Raw genomic sequence first — 12,555 nt, forward strand, 5'->3', positions numbered from 1 at the left:
AGGAATCAGTTCTAGAAGACAGTAGGTGGATTTTAGCGACTTCTCCTTCCCTCGAGAGACCCACCTCCCTGCATTCCCCTTGCGGTTTCCCCTTGGGACTTTTAGGAATGCTGCGCTCTCCGTCCTGCCTTGCTGGGCAGGGGTGCGTCGTTGTTGGCTCCATCCGCCGAGTTACTTCACTGGTGATAGCCTGAAGTCCAGACCGACTGCAACTCCTTTTCAGGTAAGTCTTTTTAGTGTTATTTTTGGAGTAGTGTCTCTATTGATGAATGCTCCAACAACCTTCTTCAATTGTCTTGCAAGCCAAGGCTGACGACTGAGTTCGAGAAGGTGAGGATGCGCTAGATGCGGTGCTAAAGCGTCCTTGCAAGTCGACTGACCTGTGCTGTTCTTTACAGGTTGCAGAGGATTCCTGGAAGTGGCGATGTATTGGCACCAAACGCCGAGGATGATGATCAGACTGGCGGAGGCCTTCCAGGAGAGCTGGATAAGTAGCTTCTGATTCTTGCCTCTATTTCTCCTAGGGATGCAGCAGAAGAAAGATGGAGAATGTTCTGAAGGTTCCGACTGGTTGGGGGTGCTGGAGCTGAACAGGTAATGCTGGCGGGGGTCTGTTAAGTCTGTTGCCCAAGTATGGCAGGATGCAGAGCAGGACCTGGTGAACGTCACTCTGCAAGAGCATAATAACGCAAAGCGCGTGCCTCGGGTCGGGCATGGTTTAAATACCCGGCAGATATCCCAGGTGCCTTTGGGGCGGACCCCGCCCTGATGCTAGACTGCTGGTTGCAGTTCCCCGATCCTTGTGGGGGCAGCCATGTTCACCCATTGTCTATTGGAACCCATACTTGCCAAGTGAGCTTGATGCCAACGGCTCCAGGATTGCATCCAAGGCACCCGTAACGGGCTGAAGTGGGCCTTTCTGGCCTTGGTAAAGTACTGTGGCGGGGACCACGGTGCCGGAGTCCTATGGTCTGGTGTTAAGGTCGTGACAGGAGCACTGGGAAATTTAAGAGTAATTACACTCAATCTTGAAAGATATATTAATTTGCTAAAGACTGGAGTGCCCCTCTACATCTAACTAATACACTACAAACAGTGGCCCATGGTTACTGTCTTCCGTTTCAACAAAGGCCTCAGGACCATCCACCGGGAGCCAGCTCGATCAAAATTCCAGACCCGCTCCTTGTGCAGGAGATTGTAACCCTGCTAGAGAAAGGTGCAATAGAACATGTACCTGTAGCGGAGAGGAACAAGGGTTGGTACTCCCCTTATTTTCTCATTCCCAAGAAGGACGAAGGATTGAGACCCATCTTGGATTTAAGAAATTTGAACAAATTCCTCAGGAAGGACAAGTTGAAGATGGTGACCCTTTCTCAGATCCTTCAGGCTCTCCAACTCCAAGACTGGTTGGTTTCATTGGACCTTCAGGATGCTTCCTTTCATGTGCCGATCCATCTCAAGCACAGAAAGTACCTCAGGTTCACAATTGGCGGTTCTCATTATCAGTTTCGAGTTCTGCCATTTGGGCTGACCTCCACCCCAAGGGTTTTCACCAAGGTGATGGCTGTGGTGACAGCGAGCTTCAGGAGAAGGGGGGATTCACTTCTACCCATACCTGGATGATTGGCTAATCAGGGCAAGATCACCCGAACAAGCCCAGGAGCATCTTACCATGACCTGCCACTTCTTGCACAGACTGGGCTTCTCCCTCAATTGCAAGAAGTCCCAAATGATTCCACCCCAAAAGCTCCAATTAATCGGAGCGGTCCTGGATACTTCCTCAGGCAAAGCCTCACCTCCCGTAGAGAGCTCACCACATTCTGCAGATGGTAACAAGGTTTCAAAATACCCAACATCTGCAGGCCTTCGATTTTCTGAGGTTGCTCAGCCTCATGGCATCCTGCATTGTTCTGGTGCCAGAGGCCAGATTGAGAAGGAGATCCCTTCAATGGGCCCTCAGGACTCAATGGTCCTAATTTTCGGGGGATATGTCAGATCATCTGCAAGTCTTGAGCCACTCTGGCCAGGATCTTCTATGGTGGACTTGCAAGGAAAATATCCTCAAGGGAGAATGTTTTTGGCAACCATGGCGGGAATAACAGTAGTGACGGACGCCTCACTCACGGGGTGGGGAGCTCATACCAACGATCTGAAAATCAGCGGTCATTTGTCTCCATCGGAGTCCAAACTACACATAAACCTTTTGGACCTGAGTGCAATCAGACTAGCGCTGAAGGCCTTGCTGCCCTCTGTACGGGGAAAGACTGTCCTGATAATGACAGACAACACAGTGGCCGTGTACTACCTCACTGTACAGAGAGGCAATGCAACTCTGGTTCTGGGCAATGCAAGAAGGAATCTCTCTATCTGCAGTTCACCTAGCCGGAGAGCAGAACACGGTGGCAGACAATCTGAGCAGACAAAGCACAATTTCTCACGAATGGGAACTAGCTCAGGAAGTCCTTCAAGAGATCTTCGCCCTTTGGGGAATCCCTCAAGTGGATCTGTTTGTGACCAGTGTCAACAGGAAGTGCGAACTGTACTGCTTAAGGGACTTTCCTCCGAGAGGAGCTCTGGGGGACGCGTTCGTGGTGGACTGGGAATTTCCACTCCTATAGCGTTTCCTCCAGTCCCCGTGATTCCCCATGTAATCAGGAGGTTGGAAAAGTTCAGGAAATCCATGATCCTAATTGCCCCGGATTGGGCCAGGAGGACATGGTACACGGACCTTCTGGATATGTCCATCTGCCCTCCAATACGTCTTCCACAAAGAGAGGATCTTCTCTCGCAAGATAAAGGTCGAGTTCTCCATCCAGAGGTCAATGCACTCGGCCTTCACGCATGGTTTCTGAGAGGCTGAGATATAAGGATTGGGACCTCCCGGATGATGTAATGGAGGTTTTGCTTTTGGCCAGAAGGCTAGCAACAAAATCCTTGTACCAGTGTCGTTGGAACAAGTTCAGTAGCTGGTGCAGGGATAAGAATGTGGATCCATTCTTATGCAATCCTCCTACAGTACTTTCTTTCCTTTTACACTTGGCCAATTTGGGGCTCCAAGTTGGTACAATAAAAGGATATTTAGCAGCGCTGTCTATTTTTAAGTGTCTTACTTCAAAATTCCCTTGATTATTCAGTTCTTAAAAGGACTCACTAATGTGTACCCTCCAACCCCTTTTCAGGTACCCGTCTGGGATTTAAATTTAGTTTTAAAATTCCTTACATGTATTCCATTTAAGCCCTTACATTCTTGCCCGTTAAGGCTCCTTACTTTGAAAACAATTCTGCTAATGGCAGTTACATCAGCCCGCAGGGTGAGCGAGTTGCAGACGCTTTCTTGTAAGCCTCCTCACATCATTTTCCACAGGGACAAAGTTACTCTTAAGGTCAAACCTTCTTTTTTACCTAAAATAGTATCTCACTTCCACCGGTCACAGAAAATTACCTTACCTCTTCCTATCCTCTAGCGGTATAAAAACAGATGCTGTCCAGATGGATAATTTTTGCAATCACTCAATGCTATAAATTGGCTGGTAAAAAGCCTCCAGATGGGCTAAGGGCCCATTCAACTAGGGGCACGGTGACTTCAATGGCTCCTTGGAGGGATGCAAGATATTTGTGCAGCGGCCACCTGGTCGTCAATGCACACCTTTGTGAAGCACTATTGCTTGGACTCCACATCATCTCAAGGTGGCCTTTTTGCAAAAGCAGTCCTTCACAAGGTTCGTGAATATTATTTCTGGTACTCCCTCCTCCAAATTCATACTGCTTTGTAAGCCCATCTAAGATGAGGAATACGTGGGAGGGCACAATCCATTCGAAGAAAAATTTACCAACTGTAACGTTCTTTTGATTGGATGTTCCCCCCCCCCCCACGTATTCCTCATCAACCCTCCCAGCTAACCCCGTCGTACAGTTTACGCTAGTTGCTCTATAAATTCCTTAAGAGGAATGAATGGTCAATGAATGCCTGGTCACCTGATATACTTCAACATATCGTAAAAACATAACTGAAGCCAACGGGCACGGCTCAAGCCCTTTATACTACGGATGATGTTGACGCTCAACGGCAGCCCTCGAGGGACATTGACGCTGCGACCTGAAGCACAGCTCCATCTGGTGAGAACATTTTTCCGAAGCAGCAAAGCTGGAAGATACGAATATCTAAGATGAGGAATACGTGGGAGGAACATCCAATCGAAAGAACTTCATGATTGGTAAGTAACTTTTTCATCTCTCTGCGTTCCCTCCATTTCTGCTCAATCTGATGCTCTTGAGAAGACTGAGGTGGTTTGGGTTTGCCCTCTTCCCGCTTACTCTGGACTGGTGCCAGAGGACATGGTACCGAGAACATCTGGACCTGTCCACTCTGTCCCTCCCCAAGGGAGTGGACCTGCTCTCCCATTCGGAGGGGCAGTATTATCAACTCGTGTATGACTGCAGGTGGCAAAAGTTCTCTTGTTGGTGCAGAGAGAAGACCTGGATAATTTGACTCGTTTTCCTCTCATTTGCTTTCTTTATTTGGCCCGAGGAGGCCTTCAGATTGGTTTCATTAAAGGAAAAATTGCCATCATTTTGGTCTTTAAGAAAAATGCCAAACAGGACTCCTGCTTTACTAACCCTACTCTTATTCTGTTCTTCAGAGGGCTAATTTAACAGTTTCCAGGAGGCCAGTGTGGTGTACTTGGTAATATTTGAGTCTCATTCTAATTATTTTGGTGGTTCAGATTTGTCATTGACATTTCTTCTCTCCCCTCCCTCCTCCGAAGTCTATAATGTTTGGGGAGTCTTTGCAAGATGCTGGATCTGTGGGAGTAAGCAATCCATTTAAAGAGCACATTAGATATCTTTGGTAATGTTCTTCCAGGTGAATTAGTAATTCCTCCCACAGATTCCTTGTGACTCTTCCAAAGTAACTCTCCTTGCATATTGTACAAATAGCTAAAAAAAACACTTTAATTTCTCTGGTTCCTCAGCAGCTGAGTGGAGGGAAAACTGCCTGGAATTGAGGTTATGAAACACAGCGGATTCCATATATATGCTAACATTGCATTGGTCAAAAGTGAAATTCCAAGAGCAAAAGCTGGAAGCAGCTCCGGGATGTCAGGATTTTCCTATGACCAGGAGTTATTCATTGTGACCCAGGAGCTAGCTAACTTCCAAATGAGATGCATCTAGATCTGTGTGTACAGTAAATGCGACCGTTCATGTTTTGATGTCTTCTGGAAGTTTACTGCACCGTTTATGCAAAGTCCCAGACACACTGGTAATATTCATGTAGGTATATTTGTCTGGCACAAGTTGGCTTGGGGAGCCAAATATAATTCCTGGTATTATTATTAGTGTATTTGTTTAGCGCAGATCTAGGTTTGCGAAGCAATGGAGTGCTTTACAATCATAGGGGATAGAATCATGTTGGGAGCATAAAACAAGGGAGTGGGAATTTAACAACAAGGAATGGAAGGCAATAGTCAGCATTCGATGAGTAATTAACGAGGGGAGTGAACGGCGGTTATTAGATCACCTAATCTCAGGTCAGGTGGGAAGTGGACAGTGTATGGACCTAGGTGTTCTGGAGGAGCCATTCCTTGAAGAGGAGGGTCTTAAGCTCCTTCCTGAACTATAGAAGCGAGTGGATGAATCTGATGTTGATGGGGAGGAGGTTCCAGATTCTTGTGGCGTAAACAGAGAAGGCCTGTCTTTTATTTCTTTTCTTCCTTTACTGGCAGAGTTTGTCTGCACATGTCTTTACTTCTGATGGATCGTAGGCCTGCAGAGAGTTTCTTAGTGAGGTAGCTTGGGGACTTCAGGGTGACAGCCTTGTAGATGCCAATAGGAGCCAATGCGGTTTGACGAGGGTCGGGGATGATGAGGTCGAATTCGCAGAGTTCTTTATAGTCACGCTTTAGCATGTAGGACACATCTCAGTGGACCATGTGGAGTTGCCGAAAGACCTTCCAAAAGGGCATGGCAACCATCCAGGTGTGAGAGGACCAAGGCTTGGACAGTTAATCTGAAGTTGTTTTCTGAGGCTTGATATTTCACAGGAGAGATATTTGGGAACACGCTGGACCGTTTAGGTATTCCTTGCTATGTGCTGTTTGAAGGCGAGGTGTCTGTCGATGTTGAATCCAAGGGACTTGACATAGGTGGCGAGGTGCATAGCCATAGCAGAGAGCCAGGTCTGAATGTCCAGGTGTTCAGTGTAGTTGGTTATTAGTAGGAATTCAGTCTTGGAGGGGTTGAGCTACAGGTAAACATTGGACATTCACGACTGGATCAATGAGATGCAGGCCTTGAGCCTGCAGATTTCTTCAATAGAGGATATCTTGAGGTAGAACTGCAGCATCTGTGTATTGGTGGATGTTGTATGGTGCAAGGAGGGTTCCAAGTGTTTTCCTGTAAATATTGAAAATCACGGGGGAGAGGATGGATCCTTGAGGTAGTTCACAGGAGATGGGTAGAGTTGGTGATCTGGAGGAATACATTTGTACAATCTGGTGGCGATTAACAAGGTAGGATTGGAAGCAGCTGAGGACAATCTTGCTGATCCCCATGATGTAAATGGTCGATGTATGTCTGGTGATCTACTGTGTCAAATCCTGCCAAGAGATCAAGGAGAACCATTAGGCAAGGATGGTTATCAAGGACTTTAAGGGCATTGTCGATCACCATGATGGTAGCTGTGTCTGTGCTGCATCTTGGCCTAAAGCCAGATTTGTAGGACTTGTAAGGAAGGCATGGTATCAAACAGTGAATACACACAGGTGATCACAGTTCAAGGGTGTTTATTGAACTTCAAATGGGTTGGTTAAAAGCCTATGTAAACCTAAATCTGGATGCTAGCAAGCTACGACCATCAAATATTAACGCAGTCCTAGTCGAGGCTGTGTCAAAATAAAAGGGCCTATACTAATAAACCTATTGCCAATCCTTACTTCTAAATACAAAAGGGTGAGGGAGAATGGTGTATGCAAAAGAAAGGTGTTCAAGAAATAATAAGTCAGGATGGTTGAGCAGTTGGCTTCCCTTGCCCACGTTTTCAGCACAGGGTAAGGCGGAACAATCGAGCTTCGCACACACTCTGGCTTCTCAGCCACAATTCAAAGCACAGACACCAGGGCCTCCTGTCAAAGGCTTTTTTGTTATAAGTCTCTTACTGCGGAGTGTCTGTCATGACAAAACAAATCTCAAAGTTCCATTCCTTTCAGGATTTTCACATGCATAAATTCTCGCTTTCAGTGTTCATCATGCGTCTCCCTTCTTCAGGCATAGACCTCCTTTTTATCACAGTGTTCACACTTGGTCTCCCTCGTTCGGGTTTGGTCGTTGGATCTCCCTCCTTCAAGCTCGGATCCTCTTCATATGGATCTCCCTTGGTCGGGCTCGGATCCTCTTGGTATGGATCGCTTTCTGCCGAGCTTGGATCCTCTTAGTATTGAAATTAAAGACTTTTGAATGTGAGATGGGTTTTGCTTAAACAGTCGCAGGACCACTTCGATTCACTTCACACAATTGTTTTCATCAATCTTTTACTTGTATTTCTCTTGGTGTGATACCTTACAGAGACCTTTGATTGAGCACATTCACGGTCCCGGACCACTCTTGTCAACAGTGTTGTATCTTGTTTTGTCTAGTTCAAACATTCATCAGCAGTTTAGCTTTACTTGCATCTTTTCATCACACATGTTTAAGAATGTTCGTTCCAGCCCTCACTAAACAAAGTTACTGCTTGCATCCTTGACTTTAACACAGACAGGTCTTGCATCGGTCTCCCCAACTCACCGGCTGTGTTGATCTCGGTTGCTTCTTTTTTCTTGGAGCCAAGGATGGATACCACAGTGACTGCTGCTCCTCCCTGCCTGGGTTGGTTACGCGGGGGGCTCTTGGTATCTTTTACACACAATTCAGGATTCTTCGGTCTGGTTTCCTGGCCTTATGCTTTTTTCTTTGAAGGTTTCTTTGAAGTAATGGTGTCTTGCTGAAAAGGTCAAGGGTATTTCCTTTTTTTACGAACCCGCCTGGGTTTGCCATCTTTCTCCCCTCGTTCATCTGCCGACTCGAAACTGCTGTTCCTTCGTGAACTGTGCCTCGCTCAGTGTGCGCTTGTGCTCTGCCTTTTATCCATGTGGTGAAGTTTAATGGAAATCAGTAATTGTCAGCAATTGCCTGAATTCGTCTGACTTTAGCAGCGGGACATGTCCGGTACACTGCTCAGGTGAGAGTCTGTTTTCTCCCAAAGCAGGCTGTCCGTGTGGAAGGGATGGTGAAAGGAAAGGAGGGAGGGTAAAGTTCCCACGTATCCTACCTGGTAGGATGGGGTAAAGGTGTTACAGGCGGAATGTCACGTCTCACAATCCGGTGTGCCACACCCTGTAGACCCCTCACCCAGGAGATCCTCCCGCACTGGTCCACTGCCCGGATCTGGATACAAAGGCGGTGGCTGTGCCCTGGTCACCTGAGAGATCGATCCCCGGGGACTAGCAGGTGAGACACCTTCTGGTTTCTCACAGACTGAAGGTGGTTGTTGGTTTTGATGTGTTGGAGGAGTTACGTGGCGACTTTTCTCAAGGATCTTACTTAGGAAGGGAAGATGGGTGATAGGGCGGTAGTTGCTGAGGACGTCTGTGTTGGTTTCCAGAAAAGCGAGAGGATGTGTCTGGTTTTGATGTTCGAGGGGAAGGTGCTTTGAGTTAGGGAACTGTTGGTGATTGTCGGGTAAGGTAGGAGTGCTTCAGTCAGAAGTGTCTTGAGTACCAAAGATGGGAGGATGTTGTTCACATTGGATGTGGCCTTGAGGGATGCGAGAATGGCAGTAGAGTCTTCCATAGTGAGTGTCTTGACCAGGTGGTTGTGGTTTTGAGAGATGGGATGTGTAGTGTGCTGTCAGTTGTAGCGTTGGTATCTGTGTTGGCGGATCATTCTGATCTTATTGATGAGATAAGAGTTTATGGCAGGGGCTTTCTCGATGGAATGTGGCATGGGTAGGTCGGACAGGTTGATGGCTTTGAAGAGTGCTCTGCTTTCATTGTTGGCCTTGGCTATGGTGTTTTGGTATTAGTTGGCCTTGGCAATGATGATCAGTCATCTCCATTCTCCATGTAGCACAGAGTTCTTTAAGCTAGGCGAGGTTGGATGCCCTGCAGGATTTTCACCAAGTCTTCTCTTGTTTTCTGATGGGTCGTTTGTTGAAGTTGAGTTCTTGAGTGTACCAGGGCACGGAAGTTTTAGGCTTGAGGGTGCCTTGTTTCACTGGGGAATGGCGTTTGATGTTGCTTGTGAGGGTGGTGTTGAGTTCTTGGAAGAGCGAGCCACGGTCCTGGTTAGTCAGAGGTAAATCAGCCCCTGTGAAATGGAGTTTGGTGAGGTCTTCTGTGTGAGCCTCCACTGTGAAGTGCCATGATGCCTTGTGAATGATGGCGAGGCCTCCGACGACCTTGTTTGGATGGTTTTGTAGAATTCTGTAGCTGTTGGGGATGAAGACATCTAGGATGTGGGTGGAGGTGGTTTTCATGCAGGTCTCAGTATTGAAGATGGTGTCTGAGTCCTGTGGTGATGAAGTCGCCGATGTCGGCTGCATGGTTGGTTGCTGAGCGGACAATTGCAAGCATCAGTCTCGTAGTTGTGGATGATAGACAGGTGATGGGTTCTATGGTGACACGAGTGAGATTACTGCAATGTGGTGGCCATGAAGTTGCTGGTGTGTGTCATGGTTGGTGATGGTAGGGATGCGCTGTTGAGAGAGAGAGAGAGCGAGATATGTGAAACACCTATTTGAGGGAGCTTACTTGATGTTAGAGGAGCAGAGCTTCTGATCCTGGTTCCTCCCAGTCTGAACAGATCCAAACAGCAATTGCCCCTTTACTTCATCTGCCCTTCACTTCAGACACCCAGTCGATGGATGCTCTTGATCTAATAGTTAATAAACGGAAGGGGCAGAGCAAATCGAGTGGGTGGGGCTTATGTCAAGTGACCAGCTATCTGCCTGGAGTCCTGAAGTAGCAGGCTAGAAGGCGTGAAAACTGTAGCTGTTTGTGCGAAGATACCAGGCTCTTTTAGGCCCTATCCTAGAGCTAAATAGCTCCCAGCTATTTTGAACCCTACATTGGCATAACCTTTGTAGTCATGGGACCTCAATACAAGTCTGGCGTTCAGGAAATAAGAGTGCTGGTAGCAACATACCAGCACCCTTTCCGGACCACCGGACTACAAGAATGCCTGCAGGAGCTGCTTCTCCCGCAGGCCTGACCTGCTGGGAGCACCGGCCCCTGCAGGTATGATTTTCACAGAAGCACTGGCACCATTGGCAACTGTGCCGGTACTTCCTTATCCCCATTCCCATGGAGTCTTTACGGACTCCATGGGAATGGGGATTTGCAGTTCCCGCCGCCTGACATCCCGGGCTGCAGGGGCTTGTAATATCCCAGTGTCACTGGGATATCAAGCGGTGGAAACGGTGTTACCAGGTCGGTGGAAACTTTCCAACCTCCTAATGAGGCCCATGGGCTCCAATAAGCAGTAATGCCTCTCTCCTAAACGCCCCTGACCCACTGTGGTGGCTGAACATATTTCCAAAGCCATACTAATGCATGGAGGATATTTGGATGAGGAATCTGTGGGATGAAGGACTTATCCATCAGAAATAACATCTTTACATTTTGTTCTTCTGATTAATTCCTTCCTCCCAAAGAGTCTTCTTTTTAATTAAAAACACTCCCCAAGCATTGTTAATATCTGATGGATACCATATTCTTTATGCAGATTCAATCTTCTTCCCCTTTGCTATAGATTCAAATGTGTATTGTTGTCTTTGGTGGGAATCTTGTCTGAGGGAAAAGGGTGCATACAAAATCACTTCAACTCAAAAAGGTGGACATTTCTCTGATATAGTGCTTGGTCATGGTAACTATATTTGTGTTGAACCTTGTGCTTGCGTTTACTGCCTAAAAATCATGTTTCATCAGGTATAATTAAGGTGCAGCCTACACTTGGGTGCATAGTATATATCTATATCAAATTACATATTACAAAAGGGATTTTTTCTTCTCATGGGACAATGTGTGGGACAGCTGTAGGGAGACGAGTCATGCATTATGATTCTTTCTATTTCACTTCAGATTCAGATTGATGACTTCAAGGCAATTCCTAAACTGACTCCTGCACTAAAGGCCCTCTTTGCTGAGGAAATTGAGGAAATGGAAGAAAGAAGAGAAAAACGGGAGCTACGACAGATTAAAGAGGCACTGCAAACAATTGAGAAAATTAATGGCGCAGAAGACACGGATGCTAGTACACCAAGTGGTACAAAAAGAGAACTAGAAGAGAATGATCCTGTTACAGATAGCAAGAAGCTTAAAACAAATTAAGGATTGTTCTCAGCTCACATCAAAAACATTGGGATCAACTAGGAATTTTGAATGCATCTAGTTTTATGGAATTTAAAGTGCATTTCCAAAATGTGCAAAAAGGATACCAAGCGAATCTATGGGATGTTTCTTTTCTGCCTTATTAGTCAAAAGTGGGCTTCACTGAGCTACATTAACTATTTAAGAGCTGAGACTGGTTTCCATTTTCCCATATTCTGTGAAGGCAACACATGCAATAAGTACAAGTTTTGTTGTAAATTTTGTTTTCAGCAGCTTTTTAGATGTATACTACATTACCTCTATTTATGCTGGTCTGCTACCTACATAAATGTGCATCATGCAATTAAAAAGAAAAATGAGACTTGCAAATATTTTTTGCATCTGCTCTGCTTGGTAGCACGTGTTCTCACCTGACAATATTCTTAAAAGTTTAAATAAAACATGACATATTTCTTATCCATATTCAACTTCAAACTACAGTGCTTTCCAACATAAATTAGACTACTCCATACTAAAAACAATCCACTCTACACAAATAAAATTGCCAACGGCAAGTCTAAGTGCATGTATCATTTATATCTTTTGAAAAGTGCCCCTATTTGTTTCAATGTAGAGTGAAGTTTGGTATTTCGTACAACTTTCTTAACACTCAGTATTTTCGTTTGATGTATCTTCTTGGGGTAGTTGGTAAATGGCAATAGCTACGTTCTGATCATAGAAATGCATTGTTTGGTACCTATGTATTCTTCAACAGATAAATGGCTTCATTGTTCCAACTTCAGAATCCCTACTTGTGTTGATGTTCAAGAGCTCTTCACTGGGGCCCACTTGCTTAGGTCCTTTAAAACAACAGACCTACATAAATGTCCTGAACACTAATAAGCAGTTGAGGTTGTTGAAAGCTCTCAAATGTACTATTAATCATGAAAAAAAGACCAGACTGTTGGACCTTTTTCCTGTGGGGAAAATGTTTAGCACATCGAGCGCAGTTTAAATGCTTCATTCACACTTGAGTTGATCTAGCGCAAATCTTTGTAAATAATTTACATATCTAGAAACAAATCCCTTGCACTTTTCCCCTTCCCCCTTCCCCTGCACTTGCGCGGTCTGAATGTCACCTGGCCTAGTAGGATCGTTGTCTGTCTTCCCCTTGTTTCCCCCCCCCCCCCTGCCTCGTCGCGCCTTGCAACAC

General features: G+C 46.0%; 1 protein-coding gene across 1 annotated transcript in view; it reads left to right on the top strand.

Annotated features, from left to right (window-relative positions):
- Positions 1-12,139, top strand: part of ELAC2 (elaC ribonuclease Z 2) — a 972,577-nt gene extending 960,438 nt beyond the window's left edge. Inside the window, exon 24 of the mRNA XM_069654514.1 lies at positions 11,115-12,139. Coding sequence (XP_069510615.1) covers positions 11,115-11,363 — 249 coding nt within the window. The 3' untranslated portion in view covers positions 11,364-12,139. The remainder of the gene's footprint in view (positions 1-11,114) is intronic.
- Positions 12,140-12,555: the final 416 nt, after the last annotated feature.

This window comes from Ambystoma mexicanum, chromosome 3q, assembly GCF_040938575.1.
Source record: "Ambystoma mexicanum isolate Mex_15411 chromosome 3q, UKY_AmexF1_1, whole genome shotgun sequence".
Classification (NCBI taxonomy): domain Eukaryota; kingdom Metazoa; phylum Chordata; class Amphibia; order Caudata; family Ambystomatidae; genus Ambystoma; species Ambystoma mexicanum.